At 43.3% G+C, this 22,062-nt stretch overlaps 1 protein-coding gene across 4 annotated transcripts in view; it reads left to right on the forward strand.

The window, feature by feature from the left end:
* The window catches only part of HSD17B3 (hydroxysteroid 17-beta dehydrogenase 3), a 910,057-nt gene that overhangs the window by 735,931 nt on the left and 152,064 nt on the right, over window positions 1–22,062 (forward strand). For all 4 annotated transcript variants that reach the window (XM_078675687.1, XM_078675688.1, XM_078675690.1 and 1 more), the window contains one exon: window positions 11,705–11,770. In XM_078675687.1, the coding sequence (XP_078531813.1) occupies window positions 11,705–11,770 (66 nt within the window). The remainder of the gene's footprint in view (window positions 1–11,704; window positions 11,771–22,062) is intronic.

The raw sequence follows: 22,062 nt of genomic DNA on the forward strand, positions 1-22,062 counted from the left end.
TCTGTCGATTCTTTTGCATTTTTAGCTTATTTTATTTGGTTGGTTCTATATACAAACCATAAAAGTAAAACAACGGATCATATAACAGATATTAACAAAATCATCAAAACAAATTCATACAGAAATACATCTGATACCACAAAACCAGAATCACAGACAATACGTCAAAAACCAACATCAAATAACAATCAACCTTTAGTGAGGTTCAATCGAACACAATTTTTTAAAATCATAATCTACTAATCTCAGTTTTCCTTGCTTTGCCCATCAAATCGTTTCTCCTTGTAAACGTCTAGTATCAGGTCAAAGGAGATGGCAATAAAGGAGATGTACGAAAGTAGGGGACAATCCGTTTTTTGGCCCTCCTTTAAGACTGGAACCATAAATGCGCATGTCTAAGTAAAATTTGCAGAAACAACATAAAGGGACCTACTAACAAACTGCATTTTGTAGTAAGTGAGAAGTATTAAGACAGTAGTAGTACTCTTGTACTACAGAATGCTATTTACAAACCTAAGTGCAGAGACCTCCGCCTCAAGATATTTAGGTGCTGAGATCTGTACCAATCCAGTGGAAATCTCTTCCCAAGTAGGTCTATGTTCATTCTTGTAGTAAATGTGAGAGGGGTGGCAGGAGCATAGAACATGGAAAATGGACAATAAGTACTACTAAATGAGAAGGATTTAGGGAAATGAAAGGAGGGGTTTAAGGGCGTTTTAGGGAGAGTCACACTATTTCAAAAAATCAATTTTTAACTATTAGTAAATAAGAATTTATATTATTTAAATACAATTTCAATTAAAATTAGTAAAAGTTCATTAAAACTAAAAATGCTAGTAAGGGTGGTTTATTTTATTTTGTGTAACCCTTCATATAACGAGTTCCTCCCTACGCGAGCATGGTCTTGCATCTTTAAATCCACCATCAAAGCTCTCACCACAGAGAAGAGGAGCACTCACGGGTTCCAGACACAGGCTTTATTCACCCAACAGACCAATTTCGGCACTCGCCTTTTTCAATGTTGATTGACTTTTGGCATGTTACATATAGAGTGTTTAAATACATCTCAAAACACTGTGATTGGTGGATGCCTAATAAACAGCAAAAGAGGACTGCTCTCAATTCATGTTGTTTCTGCTAATGTCACTCGTAAAGTTATTTTACCTTGAGTAGGTGTCATCTCTCAGTAGATACAAGGTATGTGTTACAGTTTAATTTGCAGCAGTTGACAAATGCAGTCACTTATGCCGACAGTAACAGCACATACATTAGAAGTCAAGCTGTGTCTCCCTCGTTCGCCGCCATTACTCCTTACGATGCAATTCACCCACAGGCAAAGGTGTAGTAACCAATATCCTTCTATTTGATCATGTCCCAACACAAAGTTGGCGGGTGGACATTTCTGACACTGCAGCGGTTCTGGCAGCATACTATAATAGAAAAACCAAGTCCATGAAAAGCCGCCAAACACTATTACAGAGCAGTAGCCTTCTTTCGCAAGCCTGGTCTTGCATCTTTAAATCCACCATCAAATCTCTATATATATATATTTTTTTTTAACAGCGCTTGTGTAGATTCCGCCACATCTCCAAATCAGAGGGCGTGTCGCGGAACTGGACTCGCCAAGCACAGTCCAGATTCCATGGCCACAAAGCCTCACATAGTAAGGATGATGACGCTGTGTCTTTGATATGAGTTTTTAATTCAAACGTCAGCTGTTGTCGGACGTGTTTCGCCTGCACAGCAAGTTAGCTCATCAACAATTCAATAAAGTTTGTTCAACCATTTAAATATCCTGATTGAAAACATATCACGTGAAATCTACAAGTGCAATGAAAAGTGAAGTCAGACCTGTAGTTTTTGAATAAACATTTATTTTGAAGAGTTAATTAGTTCTCACATTTTACTTCAATAGTGTTAGGATGCAAATAATTATTTTAGTTTGACATATTTTGTATTAATGTATTTGTAATATTTTTTAATAACAAAGTGTGATTCATTTTCCTTATTCCTTCCCATTGGGAGTTCTTCGCCACTGTGGCAGACATCTTCACCTACGTGTGAAAAGTTACCTGTAGTAAGCTTACAGTTCTCAGTTCAGTTTTAGATGTCTTCACCCACTGAGTGGAGTAGGTGAAAATATGTAAGTCTACACTCTGAAATAGTGCGTATCAAAAAAGAGTCTTACACCTAGGTGCACAAAGTACATATTAGTCTTTCAGAATGCATTGTTACAAGGTCTAGAACAGATGGAACAACATTTATTTGGAAGACATCAAATGATTAATGGTATCGAACTGGAATATTATAAGAAGATGATATTGTTTATACCTACATTCAACCAGCATCTTTTGCATGTGTTTATGACGGAGACACTGCAAAAGGTTATGCAAAGTACAAAGTAAGTAATTCAACTTGGACAGTTCACATTACCTCACAATGACTTCACATTTACTCTTCATTTTTACTTGATACAGAAGGAGGAACCATAACAAGAACAAAGATATACCGATGTTTGGCCACCTATTTAGGGCAGGCTGGGAACAAAGGGCTACATCACCCTCCAAATCAAACTTTTAATGTACTACTTTACAGCAAGAATATACTATCAATTTGAACTGCTAGTGTATATGATCCTATACATTTTAGTATTGGCTTCAATATAGTCCATCCAGATGGAAGCTCTTAAATGATTGCAAGCAGAACAGATCTACGTAAGCACTCCATACCCTCCTGTAGTTGTTTCCTTTGTGGTTACACACCAAACCTAGTTGGAAGTCATTCACCAGATTGCTCGGGATTTGGAATGCATCATGAGATGAAAAGTTGTCAGAAACTCTACTGATATCCTTCAGACAGCCAAACAAGTTGCATTACACAATGATAAACCTGTACACACATTGAAATATCATGAACAACCCATATATCAAAAAAATAAAAACGTTAAACTTAAGGCTCTTTTAAAACCACATCTGATTATATGGTTAGTACATAAACAGGGATACAAATTCCAAGAAGCATCTTCTGTATTGTGTGGGGTACCATATTTTCTTATTCAGTTGCAATGGCCCTGATAATGTAGGAACGTCTAACAACACACACAGTGCAATGAGTGTTAAACAAATACTTGTTATTCTTCCTGTAAGAAAATGCCTTGTTTTGCATGATCATTCCCATTTTTTGCACTGATGCTGGCGTGTTTTTTGGACTCTGTACACTGGGATACTTCTAATCAGGGACCTGTGCATCTGCTCTGACCCCTAAAATATGTTGTAATTGTTAAAAACTCTAATTGTCACCTTTAATTTACCTATTAGTCTCTAGTATATGGTAACTCATGTGCCCAGCTCCGGTAAGTTTATTGACACTTGAAGGAGCATGAATATCTCATTTAATATTATGCATCACCAATGGAAAACCTGCCTTGAGCTTCAGAAACGAAACTACATTTAAAAAGTGACACGCAGACATTGGGACTGCAAAGTGAAAACATGAAGCTTTGATATTCATATGCTAACTGATAGACGCTTTCCATTTAGCAGTTCATGTAAAACATAGCACAATGAATTCATAGCTTGACTTAAATGTGTTTAGTTTCGATTTTGTTCTCACTACGGAAATGTGATTTTAACTTGCAAAAATGTTAAATGTGCATTAGTAGAATATATTTTGTATTAGAATTAGCACGACATTTTATAATGTAGAAAAACAGAAACAGCACTCCTGATTTAGCTCTTGCTCCCAGAATTGCTGTTGGCCATCGAGATAAGCAAAGGAAGTTCTTTCTCGATGTGAAGAGAGAACAGTGGCATAATTCATAGCTGTGACCTAGGAGCTTTAGTTCTGTAGTTGCTGGAAAGTCTCATTTCATTCTTTGCTTTAGAGAGAATAGAAAACACACATATTTTAAAAGTGCATTACCATGTTATGTTTAATGTTTATTGCTTAAATAAAACGTTTTTTTGCAGCTCAAGTTATGTGTTTAGTTAGATATAATATGTTTCTTTAGAGAAAGGTTAGGAGATTATATTATATTAAACAAGATGCAGAATATGCTGTGGGAAGGACTTTCGCCTGTCTGAGAGATGACGTAGGCAATCTGCTGAGGGGTGGAGTCATCCTTTTGGAAAATACAGGATTCCAGTTGCAGGAAGACGAAGTCACTCTACATGCTTTGTAACATTATTCTTCGATAAACCTGTTCCTAGTTAGGAGTTTCAGAACCTTTGCAGAGCCTTTTGTGAGAGATAGGCAGACAGATTTAGAGACAGAAGGCTGCAGAGGAGTTTCAGATTCCGATGTAGAAATGAAAGGAGGGGAGCAGATGTGATTTGCAGATGCAGGGATAGGAGAGGTCAGGCCTTGATGGAGAGCAGAACAGAGGTAGCCATAAGCAGATTAGATGCAGTTTTTATCCATTCTGAAATTTGTTAAAATCCCCAAGCTTTATGCTTTGACTAACCGGCTTTCCTAAGGCTTATTTCCTCAATGCTTTATGTCTTTTCATGGGAGATTCTGCTATTATTAATTATCGATTTAGCTTTATTCTAATCTTACTCTTGCTTCTATTCTTGAACTCTTCATGAGTTCTAACTGACTCATTGTCCTAGAATAGGCATTCTTTGTGCCTTTATGGAACGTGCGGTTTGCAATTTATTATATGCTTTGTACTAACTTAATTTTTCTATTATCAATTCTGTAACCTGATTGATACCTGACTAATGAATGAAGAGTTAGAAAAACTTACATTTTGATTGGAAAATACATCCCTTTAAAAGTACTCACAACTCTCATTATTATTTATATTTGATTACTTGCCCATGTTTATGAAGGAGCTCCCTGTTAAAAACACGGTGGCAAAGATCCATTGCCTTGAGCGGAATCAAGGGTGACGGTAATCAAAGGTGATGGTGCCACATTTCCTACATTTTCCAAAGAGAGATTACTGTGAGATTTCCGCTCCAACACACTGGTAGACTACATCACCTATTGAGCCACCACTAAAGCAACTATGTAAAGCATGACTATAGGCCAGGGGTCTTCAACCTCTTCTATAGTAACAGCTACTCATGTTGAGTGAAAATCGTTCCGGGTTACAAATATTTTTTGAGTTTTAATCCTGAGCACGTCAGAAAAGATAACATTAGTGCCCACCATAAGCAAGATTGCCAGCAGTGATCATCTCAGTGCATTGGTCAAGGTTCCCAGCATGAATGAAAAAATGCTTTGTCAATGTGAAATGCCTCTGTATGGGTAATACATAACAGCCAATGCTGTAATGCCTTTGGCACCAAGTTCATATTAGTAATAATTCTCTCTAAACACCATCTTTTGAGTTCTACAAATACACATAACTTTGGCCCGAATAGGCACTTTTCAATTTTTGCGTACATGTATTGAATCCGACTAAGCAAAAGCTTTTAATTTAGCAGGCTGGGAGGCACACAGGAGAGCTACTCAAAGACAGCTGGATAGCTACCAGTAGCTTTCGATCTACTCTTTGGAAAAGCCTGTTCTAGGCATACAACAGCAGGCTACATGAGCAGGTTTCAAACTGTTATTTCAACCAGTGGCCAGGTCTAAGTTTTCCTTTTATATAGCAGTAATTCACCCCTAAAGTAAGCCTTACCAGCCCTAATGCAGGGTGAATAGTATTTAAAAGGAGGGCGTATGTATGTAATGCTTTTACCTGTCCTTACAGTGAAAATGGCCCAAAATCTGTTTCACTTTAGCGAGGATAGCTGTGCTATAGAAAGAATGGGTACTCTATTACACTTAATACACCTAATTTCAGATTGCATTAGCTAGAAAAAAACTCCATACACTAACTTTCATTGTTAAACAAAATCTAACTTAACGCTAAAGCAAATTTTATCTATTTCAGAATTAATGACTTTAGACAGTCTCTATATTTCTGCCTAATGCCTTTAGTATACTTTTCAGAGTTGCCTGACAGCCCCCCTACAAGAAAGTGTGAATGGCTTCCAGAAAAGGAAACAACAAGACCTTGGGTGAGGTGAGGTGTGGCCACCTCCTTATAGGATGGCCTGGTAGATGTGCCCACTAACTGCACAAGCTTCAAAGGGTCATCCCCTGTCACAGCCAGATGTTACTCACACTTAGGCATGCCCTTTCCATTGTCCATGTTGTCAGAAGGGCTCCAATCCCAGTGTGCGCGTGAGGGGTCTGTTTCAGAACTGGGTTTTTAGAGGTGTTCCTCAGGGGTGTGCCCAGAGCCCATTCCATCCGAAGAAAGGTTCAGCCATTTTGTATGTTGGCAGAACAGTGCACTGTGGGATTGTTTAGAGCCAACCCCCCAAGAAATTAGGTCAAAATGGGTAGGATTGCCCTTGGTAACTTTACCCTTATCAATCAGGGTGTCTCCGCCACCCAAAAGCTACTGACATGCATTAATGTGGCACCCCGGAAATCTCCTTCAGAATATACCTAGGCCTGTAGAAGAGAGAAGGACTGCATCTTCTGTTGAAACAGCTCCCTCTTGTACCCAGGACAGAGAAGTGGGTTCCAAGGGTCAGTTGGCTGACCTTCTGTTAAGCTATTGGACCAAACAATCTGAAAGAAGCCTACTTTTTACAAGAGCCCAGCTGATCAGTTGCAGCTCGTGGCTTGAACCTTGCTTGCGTCTACTGGAAGAGTGAGTTCTAATCTCCAAGTGGTGCCCACAAGGCCCTACTCCTTTGCTGGTGTTAGAGTGCACTCCTCTGACTCTCAAATTAGGACACTTAAAGAAACTTTTCAGAACTTTTCTGACACAGACGAACAAAGCCAGTGACCAATGGCAAAGTCACGGCCAGTTGGATTCAGCTCTGCAGTTTCCCCTGCTGAAAGAATTTTCACTTCCAAAAAAGTCCAAACGTGGAGAGACTTGAGCAAGGTCAACGTTGAACAGCATCTGACCACCGAAAAGACCTTCCAGGGGTATTCTCAGATGTTCCCACTGAGGACGTCCACCACACCAAGATTCCCACTGGAGCCGAGGCTCCCACCGAGGACCCATGCTTCACCAGGCCACCATCAAAAATCCCTCCTTTGGACCCAACCTGCAGCTCGATCCACCAACAGCCTGGGTGGAGAACATGCAAAGTGCGCATGACGGTTTGGCCGGCTGGAGACATCTGGCCAAATCGCCATGCGCACTTTAGTGCACATACCACTCCTTCCCCTGCTGGCCGACAGCCCAGCCCCACCCTCCCCCTTAAATAAAACGGGGCCAATACCGCAAAAAATAAAATGATAATAACATTATATTATTATCATTTATTTTTCGTGTGGGATAGCGTTCCTCCACCCTAGTGGAGGAGCTGTCGCTTTTGGCACTCTTAGGAAGCAATTTGGTGGTGCTTAGCATGTCATACCTTCTTTGCATTTGAATACAGAGTGAAGGCTCTGTGTGCCGTGGATGTTCATCCCTCAGAGAAAGACGTTGCAAGGTGCACAGAATCCAGTTCTTTAAATGGCAAAAAAATAAGTGCAGGAACTCATTAAATTGATCTAGGGGCGTGACTAGTGGGTGGCGCCAGAGGCGGGGCGAGAAATGATGACACTTTGATTGAGAATTCATTTTGACCTTGATTTGTCCTTGATAGTAGTCTCAAACTTCCCATATATGCAGATTATCAGATACATATGCTAATAAAGTGGTGTGTGAAGACCTAATGGGAACACAACCTAAATCATAATTAGAACTCCCAGTTTTCAGTTTTTACTGAGTTTTACAGATAAATACAGACAGAAAACTATGTGTTTCCTGTCTGTTTTTATTATTAAAAGCGGAAAAGTACAGAAAATGTTGCTTGATGTGAGTGACTTTTCATGCCGCCCTTCACGAATTCCAAGCCAGCAGCTGAGCAGATAGACAGCATGGGAAGTTAAAAGACAGTATGGTATTTCTTTAAATATAGGCATTTTTTAACATATATTTGTATATAATGCTAATATTTGCCTGAGGGTGCAATGTTTTGCTACATTAACTGCTCAATTTGCCAAAACGCAACAGGCATCACAGTATGAGTATATGTTTATCAGTTAAATTAATGTAACAATATACCATTTGATCACTCCATTTGTTCTTAAAACACAAAATAAATATGGATAAATACCAAACAGATAGGTAAAAAAATTAATGTGGATAAATGCATACAGAAATGTTTAAAAGTAAATACCATAAAACCGGGAGCCCCAATCATAACTGAAGAAGCTTCTAAACCATGAATGAAGCCAAGCCATCAACAGTACTATTATTCGCACTTTAAGCCTAATAATCAGTGTGCCCCAGGACAAACAAGACTCTGGCACAGCATCATTAATAATGAGTTCTACACTAGTTGTAGGACATACCTAAACTTGAGAGAAATATATCATTATAAACAAAACGTGTGAACTCATCGCACAAATGAAGAGCATGTATGAAATAATAATGTTGCCTTGTTTTGTTTGCAGCTTATTAATGTCATTCTCCTCCTATTTGCTTGTCTTTAGCAAAAATCTTATATAATCACAAAAACAAGCATTCCATGCATTTCTTTTCAAATATCCTGAGTGTCCCAATTCTCTTCCTCTCTGGTCTCATGTCTTTCTCACACACAAACATACACACAAGCAGCAAACACACACACACAAGCAAACTAGATACTCACATGACAGGCTTACTTGGCATTATTCCTGAGTTACTGCACAGTGACAGTGGGAATGTGATTAAGATAACAAGGCCTGGACAGGCCCTAGTCTGTCAGACATAGCAGGAAGGCGAAATTCCCAAAACCTGGACATCCCTTGCATGATACAAATGAGACTCTGTAGAATAGTTTAGTAGTAGCTCAGCTAAGGGCTTGAAAGGAGCTTAGGTTGTCAGAGTGATGCGCAGATAGGTTCTTCTCTGACAGCCTTGAGCTTAGCAGCACTAGCAGCAATTAACTTACATTTCATGAGCACCACTACTGTCCTTGGCAGTGTAGAAGTGCTGGCACTCAGCTTGGTAAAATTAAGACGTGCCGGTACTCAGTACCAGTGAGCACCGGCACATTTGAAGTACTGACAGACATCATCACATAAACACCATTGTGAGGCCTGTCCTCTTTTGTTTCTACCATCTCTGATCCTGCCTATTCGGACTGCAAATTGCACCCAACCCTGTGTCTAACGTTTCCTTAAGGAGTCCCAGGAGGCAGCAGTCATTGGGAATGGTGTACTGACATCATAGTAAAATTAAACCAAAAATATAGAGAGCACGCTCAGGTGGGCGTTCGTTCTCCTTCAACGCGGCCAACCTATGGAATACTCTCCCTGTCCAGCTGCGGTCAACCGTATATCATCTTTCTTACCGGAAGCAGTTAAAGACATGGGGCCTTATTTATGAAGGCCTTGCGCCGCCGGTGCGTCACTTTTTCCCATTGTAAAAGTGGCGCACCGGCCGCGCAAGACCTTCATAAATAAGGCCCATGGCTTTTCAGGACGTTCTTTAGTTAAAGCCACTCGCTCCTGTTCTGCTTGTTATCGACAGCGCAGGGATGCCTAAGGGTAGCCAGGCGCTCTATAAATATTTACTAATAATATTAATAATGTGCGGATATTTGCCAATGTTGGCACGGATTTCAATGTGTGTGGAGTAATGTGGGATATTTGCCACACCTGGTCCCAAGGTGAGGTATTTATTGGCGATGGTAAATACTTCCTATTCTTGGTTTCCTACTTGGAAATGAGGCATAACATGCAGAATTATTATTTAACACACTGAATTTTCATGTTTTGCCTTTTTTTCCTGCATTTTTCTCCTGATAAATTTTTACAGGCTGGGCTTGGAATTTTAATCCCTACCAGAACTTTATTCCAGCTTGCAATCCGGGCCCTTGAGTTTACCCCTAGACCCTGATTCCAAGTTGTGAGATGTAGAGTGAAATATTTTGCCATTACCCCTGGTTGACGTACTTATTGACAGGGGCGGAGTCCCAGGGGTGTTTGTGTTTGGGGTGTAATACCTCAACCCAATAGTTGTGTATGGGTGCTTTCAGTCGGGTATGATGAGGTGTCTGATTTCCCCTGAGATTTTTGCATGCACACACTGACAAACACACACACACTCTTGCGCATCTCTGCTTTGAAAGCCCCCCAAAAAGTTGATTATTTTACAAAATATTGTAGCTCTCTTAGTTAGCATTCCTACTAATCTGCATTCCTCTCCCTTTCCACAGACTCTTAAGACCCTCTCATACGCCTTGCTTATCCTGTAATGTATTTTAACATTATATGCCAGCGTGATTGTCGGGAAACCTGAAACTATTCCCCCCAATCTTACTGACTAAGCTACGCCCCTCTTTATTGAGTGTGGTAAACACCTCCTGTTCTCAGTTTTTAACTTGGAAATCAGGCATAAGTTGGAGAACCGTATTTAGCACACTGCATTCCACATGCTTTGCTTTTTTCGAAGACCTTTCCCCAATACATTTCTGCAGGGTCGAAGTGCCAGAATCTATTAGAAAACTGTGAGGGTGTTGGGAAAAAATCCTTTAAGCAGCTAAAATCACTTAATCACGACATCGGCAACAAAGGGAGTACAAACAGGTTTATTGCATATGATCACAATAAGACAGCTGGGAGAGTGACCACACCATGAGAGAAGCACAAGTCAGTCTCAAATTACACAGGCTGGAGTATAGTCTTATAATAATAATTCTGGCAAACATCCATAACTTCAATACAATATATAGGAAAAACTTCCTGCTTTTCCATTATGTCCCTCCCAGACTGCACACATTTCCTTACAGTGCAGCGTTTTCCTGTGTTTTTGACTCTAACAGTCACGCTACATTTAAAATACTATATTTGGAACATTCTCTGCTGCTCTGAATTTCCTGCAACATATTCAAGTCAGTAAGCTTCCTAGAAACACCCAATGGGAGGAAAAAACACTTACGTTAGACCCCATTTAGACCTTTTTTGAAGCAGGCTGTAGATTATTACCAGATAAAATGTGCAACTTAAAGATGCACTTTTAACCACAGATTTAAACAGACTCATACAAAATGTCCTTCTTTACACTATAAAAATGCTTCACAGTTTCAGGGCAAGCGACAGCTAAAGCTGAATAATTAACAGAATGATTAGGGCCCAAATCTAAATTAGGGGTTTGATTCCTTTAAAGGGTGTGATAATTTAACTTGTAATTACAATACCAGTGCAAACTCCTTTTGCAGAGGGACTGAATTTAGCCCTGAACATGTAACTAGGGCCCAAACCTGGAGTTCAGTGGAACATTTGAGTAGTTTTCTTTTACTATTACACATGTTTCATTGTGTTATAATTAAGCTATTCTCATTGACCATGTGGTAGGCATGATAGAAAACGAGAAGTAAAATGGCCTAGTTGCAGTTTTTTTTTACAAATGAGAATTTTGTTTAGTTTCCTTGGAAGCAGCTTTAGCGTTCTTTGTGTCTTCCACCGTGTTTTCATATTTTGTTCCAGAAATCTAGTTTCTAATGATCTGTAATTCTCAGAATATCCAGTGAAAACACATTGATATGGTGACTTTGAGATACCAACTTTGTAAATGTATGTGTTGCCCTTGAGTTGACAGTGGCATATATATTGCAGCACTCAGCCCATTATATTCTTCCTGTAACATTGGTTACACTATATGTGAACGTGTTGCTGGTTATCTAGAGCTCACCTATTATCTGTTTTTTTCTAGGCTTTCGTTACTGTATTTTCCAGAGCACTTCAAGCTGAATATAAATCCAAAGGCGTTATTATACAGGTAATATTTAACAAAAACACACATATTTAATGTAACCGTGTCGGTTTTGAAACACGTCATGCTATAATACAGTTTGAATTTGTTTTAGAACTAAAAAAAATGGATTGTGTTTGCGAATTCTGCTAGGAGGTTGTGGGTGTTTGATCAACAGCGAAAGTATGCACTTTTCACTCACCAGTACCTCTCCGTAAGTAATGCCTACAGCAACTAGCCAGTGCTTTTTAAGGGATGTTCCATCCTCAGACATATCACACCAGCTGAGGAACTGCCATTACTTTAATCATAGGCTCAAAAGTAATTTAAATTGGATCTGCATAATTTGCATATTGTTCGGGAGTTTCACAGTGTGCAACATTTCAGTAATTATGCCAGTAATTACACGCCATTGATGGCACGATTTGACAGCGATCATGCTGGAATATTGCATGGTTAGAACGCAAACTGCTGTTGCTAACACCGCTTGTGATTTTCAAGCCATTGTTTTACCGCCAAAAATATTTGTGTCAAAAATGTACGCAAGGGCGCATTTCTTGCAGACATATATATTGCTAAATGATGGATTTGCACTTGGCATAATTACTGGTTATTTTGAATAATTTTCTAAAATTGTGCGTACTTACACAAAAGTAAATTATTCAAATTTCATTCAGTCACCCCTATTTAATACTTAAAAGGGCAATCAGGAAATCAGATTGTTAAGTTCTGCAAAGATACTACAGTCTTGATGTTAGCTGTGATGAGCTCCCACATGACCTAAACAACTTGACTTCTGGGGCTGCATTATACATGCAGCGCAATATCCTTCATTGCGCTGGGTGCACCTTTTAAAAGGTGTGCCCAGCGCAATAAAGGAAAATCGGCCGTATTAAGCTGAATGCATTGCCCTGAGGGCAGCTGCAAACTCGCACTGCCCTGGGGGCAGCGCATTCCTGTGAAAAATGGAGTGGCTGCTTTGAAGCTGCTCCATGTTTTCAAAGTGCAGACAGAAACCTGCCTGCACTTTGAAGGGGGAATAGAGATCCCCTTGAAGTCAGGTGCAGTGAGTGACTGCTCCCACCTACAAGAGGGATGCCACTGGATTCAAGCTAGCCTGGCTGAAGAAGGGTGACATACCCTGAAACCGGTCCCAGGATGCTTGTTTCCGGTCCAGGGAGGACCTGGCCTGGCAGTTCTGTCTGGAATGTTCCCATGAGGCACAGGGTCAAGACTGATTTACATATGGCTGCGCACAAACTGGGGTGGCATAGTGGGCAAAAGAACGATGGATTTAACCCAGATCTTTGTGACTGGGGGAGAATGTTTGCATTGTCAGCATTCCGTCCATCATTTGTTTTCCGTAACACTTTTTGCCCTAAGTGGGATGGGTATGCCCAGACGTTGGTCCCTTGCTCACTGTGCCACTGATTCAAGCTAGCCTGGTTGAAGAAGGGTGACATACCCTGAAACCGGTCCCAGGATGCTTGTTTCCGGTCCAGGGAGGACCTGCCCTGGCAGTTTGGTCTGGACTGTTCCCATGAGGCACAGGGTAAAGACTGATTTGCATATGGCTGGGTCCAAACTGGGGTGGCGTAGTGGGCAAAAAACCGATATGCAGGCAACAACCCGCCTGCACTTTGAAGGGGGAACAGAGATCCCCTTGAAGTCAGGTGCAGTGTGACTGCACCCGCCTGCAAGGGGGATGTCTGGGGGGTCCATGGGACCCCTTTCATCCATGCAGAGGGCTGCTTGCGCCTCCTGAGTGCTTCTATGTCTCTGCGCCTGCGTCTGCAATACGGCATGGACGCAGAGGCAAAGGGATTCCCTCATGTGCATGGGGGCACATCCCATGCAAACTAGGGAACGCCCCCTGAAGATAGTGTTGATGCTTTATGTGCGCCACCGCGATCTGTATTACAGAAGGGGCTGCACAAGCGTCTGCAGCTCCTTCTGTAATGCCAAAGTGCCCTGTGGGTGCAAAAAGCAGGCAAAAACCCTGTTGTGCCCCCTGGGCACTTTGTGTTATACAGCCCCTGAAAGTAAATTGGTTTCTCTGAGGAATCCCTGCCTCACCCTTTGTAGCTTTGCTCTAGCAGCAAGGCTTTTGTTAGACCCAGTGGTTTTGGGTTGGCTAAGATGCATCACAGTCAGTGAGGTTTATCCTCAGGGCTCGAGTGTAAAATGTTGGCACAGCAACCCTCCTTCGCAACACACTGCATTCACCACAAAAAAGCCTCCATACCGTATGTATATAAACACTTGTCTTTATATTCTACACACTGAAATCAGAATGAGATACACATTGTATATACACCCTACAGTTATACCCAATTGTCAAACACCTCTATTGAAATCAAAATGAAACACACGTTGTATATACACGAAACCGGTCAAGTCTCAACTTGTTTCTTTCCAAAACAAAACACCCTGAGGTGTGTGTCCAGGAAGAGGGAGCCAATGACCTCTGACATATGCCACAATGTCAGGCACTGTCGTCCTCCCGATCTGTAATCTGTAGACTAAGGACAGTCTCAGCTCCCTTCTCAAGTTTCCCCGACACCCCTCGGACACCACAGACTCTGGAGTGCAAAGTCACAGGGTGTCACAAGGGCAAAACAATCCTTAAGTTAGATTTACGGAACAATGCAAGGCCACCTTGCATGGCCCTGCGGTACTTTGTAGATCGAGAGTAACGCAAGACAGCAAAAGACACTGACTTGCACTACTCTGCGCTATGAAGCAGTCATATGGGTGGAGCGTGGGTGTCCTAACCAATCCACCCATTCTTTTTGGCTCATTCCCAGATTAACCAAGACTAGCAAACCTGGGAATGCATTAAAATTGTATGCCGTCCCAAAAGAGTCGTAACAAGGAGAACTACCTTTATTTCTCCTCATTGTTTCTGCATTCAGCAGCACACTTAGACAGAGGAAACACTTCTAATTATTGTTTTTGTGCAGGAAGGTGTTCCTTCCTGCACAAAAAAATCCTGCCTGTAGCGCTGGCACCCTTGCATGTTGCAAGGGTGCATGCGTTGGTGTAGCCATTACGTAGTGCACCCGAGCAGAAATGCACCATATCAAGGTAAATATGGTGCTTTCCTGCTCTCTCCATTTGAAGCGATTTAGCACAGCGCATCAGGTTGTCTTGCTGCATTGTGCTGCCTCAAATAATACTAAATCTTTCCTAGATCTTTCACATAAGTTTGACATACTGTTTTCCTTATAGTTGTGTTTTCTTAGTCACAATCCTGTTATTCCTGGCCAGAAAACCTTGAGATGTGACTCCAATCCCACAATTGAGGGTATATGGGTTGGTGGTATTTCCTTTCCTTAGGTACAAGACCTAACAGGTTGATTCAGTATTCCTCCAGTCAATGCAGCCATCACACCCATGAGAGCCTATTCTGCCTGCAGCATTCCTGTCAGAGGATGCTAGCTACTTGGGCAGCTCTGTACATTCAATTAGGGTTTTGTTCTGAGGGTTGAACCACTGAGACCCCAGCTCTGCAGGTGACGTGACTCAAGAAATAAGGGTCAGGGACAAAGAGTCTTAATACAACTGTAGGAAATGGGTGACGCCTATATGATCCCCCTGGATTTTTTAGTTTCAACTGCTTAGTTTTTGGACTTTCACTGTGAATGAGTCTCACGTCCTGAGTCCCACTCCCTGTAAATTCTGTTTAAAAGGAATGAGAGTGCTAACCACCAGTGTCCGCTTTTTAATATTAGGCTGCTGCTGTGCATCTAGGGTAAGAGCCTTTGGCAGGTTAAAAATGAGCACACATGTGTGCAGACTGTACATGTGAGAATACTGTCTTGTGCAGCCCGCAATCTGCTCGCAGCTAGTCTGTCACAGAAAAGAACCTTCAAGGATTGGTGTTGACCTGCCATGTGCCTTGTAATGTGAGTGGGTATTCTGGTGCTTAACTGAATTACACATCATAGGTGAAATGTGCACTTAAGTACAGTTTCATCCCAGTTAGGCTCATAAGGCCCAGTGAGATATCAATCATAGGATAAACTTGCATTCTCAGTATAGATGTGCAGTCCCTTTCATCATATCTACCCTCCTTAAGGTACTTTAAGAATTATCCTGTTTACCAGGCTTAGCCATAGTCAGATTCCAGGCCTTTGTGTCCCCTACAGGGCCAAGGTAGTTACTCTGCTGGTCAGCAGGAAGATCAAAGGCTGCTCCATACAATGGAGGCAATAACATTCATGGGAAAGGAAGGGATGGGGAGGAAGTCTGCATCTGCTAACTAACTCCCAACACTGCACATGGGCTGAGAAAGCCCAAGCCCACAGAAACAAAGGAGGGAAGCCAGACATCTGGAGCCAAACACAGTAAGAGCTCCTTTGAAGTTTTGGTGGAAAGGGATCAGGCAGCTGTATCAGTTGGGGGCGGTGCCAAGGCTCTTTTCATAGACTACTTGAAGTCACCATGTTGCAATGTCCCAGAATGCTGTGCAAGACGCTGGGCAAGGGTGGGGTGATGATATGGCACCCCAGGAGGATTGCAAGGGGTGCCTGGCTTCTAAAACGTTCCACCCCTCTCTCAATATGTGCAAGGTAGAGACAGATGAGAAGACGCTGGACCTGGGATTGAAGACAGCAAAATAATTCCCAGCTGGAAGGCAAGGGGCCACCTAATGCCCCTGAATGGACTTTACCTCTAGCTGGCCCCAGGACTTGAATGAGGCTCTTCAGGGCCAGTAGCACGGGTCCCATTATGCCCCCTGAGGAACAGTTGGTGAAATAGACTTGCTGGAGGACCCTGGATGGTTCCCCTTGGACTTCTTCAGGAGAGAGCATCAGGTGCCCATGGAAACGACAGGTCTGGCAATGATGCCTTAAAAGCCAAGCTCGCCATGAAAACTCTATTTAGAGGCCAGGAGGCCTGCGGAAATGCTTCGGGTGACTTTGGTAAGCCACCAGGGGTAAAAAGAGCTCAAAACCAGGAAAATCACGGGAAGGAGGGGTTGGGGCCAGCAAGTAAAATGACTGTGCAGTCCTCTGTATAATTTTCAAAATCTCCCTGGGGAGGGCCAAGCCCCCTGAGTTGGTGTATTCGCAATCATTAAATTCCCTTGGAGAAGAGGGTGTAAGGCCTCATCCCCAAGATTACTTTTGGCTCCGGGTTCCCCATCCTCTGGGGCCTGACACAAGCACAATGTCTAGGGGGACCCCATCGCTCAAGGGCACAATGGATACACCAAGTGTCGAGTGCAATACCCGCCTCCTGTAGTCATGTCTGGGGGTGCAGTGAGCTGGCACACTGCCTACTTCCGCAGCCAGTGCGGGCAGTAGAGGACGTAGTGGCTCTAGCCAAAGCCAGAGGGCTTGCTCCTGCCTCTGAATTTTGCCAGCTCCCACACAGGTCCAGTGAAGGCAATGCTGGAGCTGGCAGGGGTGGCAGGGGCCTTAAGGCTCACCCCAAAGCTCAACAATGATGTCCAAACCTGAATGCCTGAGTAGGCATGGGCACCAGGTTTTGAAAAAAGAGAACATGGTGCGAGGCTGCAAGTAAAACAAAGAAAAGCTTTTGTTGTCAAGCGGGGAAGCTGCTAGTAAAACATTTGAGCCCAAGACAAAGGAGTACCCAATAAGCCTCTGCCAGGGCTTGATACATTTACATTTATCCTGCTGTGGTGCCCCGTGAGGGGCAGGTGCACGCCAATATTGTTTTTAGAGTATTTGGAGGGGTGAAGAAAGTGCAGAAGTCCCCAGAATGTTTTTAAAAAGTCAGCATAAATGTCCAGTAGGATTGAAGGAGTGGCTTGTCAGGTTTTTAAGCACTCCTGGATATTACATTAAAAGACTTTACATTGTTTAACACTGAGCGACCTTACACAATTCAGGAGAGACTATAGAGGAATAGTTTTCATTGTGTATATATGTAACATTTATGTTCGTGTGTGAATTAAACCTTTTTTTATTTTTTCATGTGAAAGTACCGACTGGAATTGATGGATTGATTGATTCTTATTTCTATCCCACCCATCAATTTGTGGCTAGTAGCATGGTGGTACCAGAACACAGGATGTAAAAGACTCCAGTACCTCCTGATTGCCATGGAATCACCACCCCCAAACCTGTTCACACATTTCCACATGAACTGCAATGTAGGTACTTATTTATTGCCCACTAACTTAAAAGAAACTAGTCTTGCTGCTGCCCATCTCAACCAATGACGCCTGCTGTTGCACAGGTAAGCTCCAGTGCCAGTTGCCACTGAAATAATAACAACAGTAGATCATGCTGCATGTGCTAGCACCAGCAGAGCCACTTCAACATCATGACACATGCAATTCTTACTTCTAAGATCGCAACTGTGCTCAGGGAAAATAATTTTTCCATGTGCGGAATCAATTGATGGGCGGTATGTGTTGCATTAAGCAAACAGCTGAGCAGCTATGATGTGCTCGCTGCCTCTTCCTCAGTGGTGATCACAATATCTTTTGTTTTGACCACTGCCAGGCTTCCTTCAGAGCTGCCTTGCATCTATCCCAATGTGTGATGACAGTGACATATAGGGTCTATGTTGCTCTGTGCTTTATTTAATGAACCAATATGGCACTGTTTCTGTTTAGGCGGAAGTATATGCTCTTTGGAATGTGATCTTGCCTTGTTCTGAACCAACTACTCCTGTCAAGCTAACTGTAATGCACATGCACCCTTCATATGAAAGTCACTTTGCTGCACATGCTTACTATGTTTTCATGAAGGATGAGAACTGGGATGACTATTGGTTTGTTTAACTGGAATTGGCATCAGCCAGGGGGAACAACAGTTAGAAACTGCTGCAGAGCATTTTATGTAACACCAGAGGCAGAGTGCCAGAGCAGATGTGTTTCTGTGAGCACCTGGAAGTGAGAGGGGGCTGATAATTTGTCTACTAGAGTGTTGCAAAATGGGTTCCTCCCATTTGATACACGGAAGGTTTTGCTTTTTGGATCATTTGTTTTTGTACTTCTTAGACTCACTACATTTGTCTCACTCATGGTAAGCACACAGCAAATGGACTGCACAGGTTTGTCGCCAGTATCCGCCTTTTAAGATAATGCCACTCTGGCACAGCTAGATTAAGGTGCACGGGCTGGTTTTCACATGTTTACATGTGAACACGTATGCACATGTATGTGCACTTGTGTGCAGCCTGCATGTGTAAGACTACTATCATGTGTAGTCTTGTAACTGCGCACAGGTGGCCCAGCTCAAAGAGGTCTCTGCAGGGTTTATATATTGACCTAGGGCGGGCCTTATAATATTAGAGGGTATTCATAGGGAAATTGATTGATTGATTTGTCTACGGTGAAGCCTTATCATACATATATTGAAAAATGTACCTTAGAGTGCAATATCGCTTCCTTTAGGCCTACATCTGCAAAGTCTTGTGAGGTATGAAACTGGGTTGGAATGTGTGTGTCCAGTTGATATTCTCAGGTCCCAAGACCATACATGTACCTTTAATGGGTTGTCCAGAATTGTCTTATTTCTCTGGCTCAGCTCACAATCAGAGCCCAGGCCTTTTGTCACCCTGCTGGGCCAAGTTAATTATATTCCATCCGTCAGCAGTAACAAAGGCTTCCCCACACAAAGGGATAAATTAACAGTGCTTCACTCAGCTCCTGAGTAGAAAGGGATGGGAAAAAAATCTGTATTCTTTAATTAGCTGTCATACTGTACCGGGGTAGGGACAGCCCAGGCCTACAGAACAAAGGTGTGAGTCCAGGCAACTGGACCCAACACAGGAGGGTGCTCCTCTTTGAAGTATTGGGGGAAAAGGCCCTGGCTGTGATGTCAGTGAGGGGTGGAGCTGAGCCCCCCAGAGCAGATGTGACCATTGACTCCTGGATGACACCATCTTGAGCTGTCCCAGCATGTTGTGCAGGAGGGTTGGGACAGGAATGGAGAGGTGATGTGACACATTACGACTGGCCGGATGCCTGGCTTCTAGAACCTACAACCCTCATTCAAAAATTCTTGCACAAGGGAGAGAAAGTGCTTTTTGTTGGTGCATTTTACTTGGACTGCAACTGCAACAGCCATGGGCAACTGAACGGAGAAATCTGTGATACCACTTGGACTAAGGACTGTGCCTAGGGTTGATCCCAGGACTGGTGGGCCTCTCTCAGGACCAGGGAAACAGGTCCCCTACCTTCCGTTTGGTGAAAGATTTGGACATCTGTGCCATAGAAGGAAGAGAGGAGCACCAGCTGTCACACTGTACCGGGGTTGGGACAGCCCAGGCCTACAGAACAAAGGTGTGAGTCCAGGCAACACAGGACGGTGTTCCTCTTTGAAGTATTGGGGGGAAAGGCCCTGGCTATGATGTCAGCGAGGGGTGGAGCTGAGGCCCCCAGTGCAGATGTGACCATTGACTCCTGGATGACACCATCTTGAGCTGTCCCAGCATGTTGTGCAGGAGAGTTGGGACAGGAATGGAGAGGTGATGGGACACATTATGACTGGCCAGATGCCTGGCTACTAGAACCTACACCCCTCATTTAAAAACTCTTGCACAAGGGAGAGAAAGTGATTTTTGTTGGTGCATTTTACTTGGACTGCAACAGCAACAGCAACAGCCATGGGCAACTGGACGGAGAAATCCTTAATACCACTTGGACTAAGGACTGTGCCTACGGTTGATCCCACGACTGGTGGGCCTCTCTCAGGACTGGGGAAACAGGTCCCCCTACCTTCCGTTGGGTGAAAGATTTGGACATCTGTGCCATAGAAGGAAGAGAGGAGCACCAGCTGGCGCAGAAAGCAGGTGGAACCAGCTCCCTGCAAAGTACACCGCTTTTGTGGCCAGGGGGCCTCCTTGAACCTCTCCCTGTTGCTAGAGGTCACCACAAAGAGTAACATTTGCCGAGGATTGTCCAAAATGGCCAACGGGGCCTGCGATGTGGCTTTTATAAGGTTGGTGGCCTTGGACCCTCAACGAGGATTGAAGCTTGTGCGGCACCACCACAATTTCCTTAAATTACCCCTGGCGTGGCCAGGGCCGGCGACCTGCGTGAGAATGTATTCATTATTTGAAGGGAGTGGTCATGCATAGGCCCCATCTCCGTTTCAACTTTTACTCCCCAGGCCCCTATCTCTCTGCGGGTGATGCAAATGCAAACCAGGGTAGCCTTGTCACATCCCCCAACAAAGAAAAAGGGGCTGAGACCCCATCTGCGGGCCCCACTGGTATTGGGCTCAGTCCCGCTCCATGTGCCACTATCTGAGGCGGAGTCATGTGGCCACTGCACATGAAGCACCCTGCCCGCAAGCAGCGAGCAGGGTAAAAAGTCAGAGGCTTATTTACAAGCCCTTTGCACCGTCACTACGTCACTTTTTACCATATTAAAACTGATGCACCAGCGGCACAAGGGGCTTGTAAATAAGGCCCTTACTTTCCAGCTTTCGTGCTGGCAAAGATGAATGCTGGCTGGGTAGAGAGCCGGTAGGGGAGCCGGGTTGGCTCCTCATGCTGCCCCCAAGATGAAAGCAAGTTGGGGTGCCTGGGTGGACCGGGAAAAAACTGTAAAAGTGCAGCTATGCAGCTCTCCCTTGGACAGTCAAAGAGCCTCTAATAAAATATTCTCTGCTCCTCCAGCTGGATCGCCCCATAATGCCTCAGGTGAGGCTCACTCACATATTTTTCATGCCTTGTGGTTGCTCCCAGCATGGTAGGGGCACCACCACGAAAGTGTCACAAGGGATTGCAAGAGTTGCAGAAGACCCCCAAGAAGTGAATTTTTGAAAGTGACCCTAAGTTTGCTGGGACCACAAAATGTTGACCACCTTGGCTTGCTAACTGGTTTTCAAAGCATTCCCAAGACTGGAGCTTTCTGTGCGTTTTTAGTGGGAAAGCAAAGTACTCTAGAGGTTAGTTTTATTGCTATGTTTATGTAGTCTGAAGGTGTATAAGAAGGATGCTGACACAGGAAATGCAAAAACAACAGTTGATGGACAGAATGCAGAAAAATGTCATACATTCGCCCCAGTACAAAGATCTGGGCCTAAATCCAATGTTTTTTTGCACTCCACACCACCCCAGTTCAGACATGGCCATATGCAAATCAGCCTTGACCCTGTGCCTCATGGGAACAGTCCAGCCCGAACTGCCAAGCCATGTCTTTCCTGGACCGGAATCAAGCATCCTAGGACCGGTTTCTGGCTATCAGCCGTCTTCAGCCAGGATAGCTTGACTCCAGTGGTGTGGAGAGCATCGGACTCACGTCTGAGCATACCCATCCCACTCGGGGTGACAAATGCAAAAACAACAGTTGATGGACAGAATGCAGAACAATGTCTTACATTCAC

The sequence above is a fragment of the Lissotriton helveticus genome, chromosome 2_1, assembly GCF_964261635.1.
Source record: "Lissotriton helveticus chromosome 2_1, aLisHel1.1, whole genome shotgun sequence".
Lineage (NCBI taxonomy): Eukaryota > Metazoa > Chordata > Amphibia > Caudata > Salamandridae > Lissotriton > Lissotriton helveticus.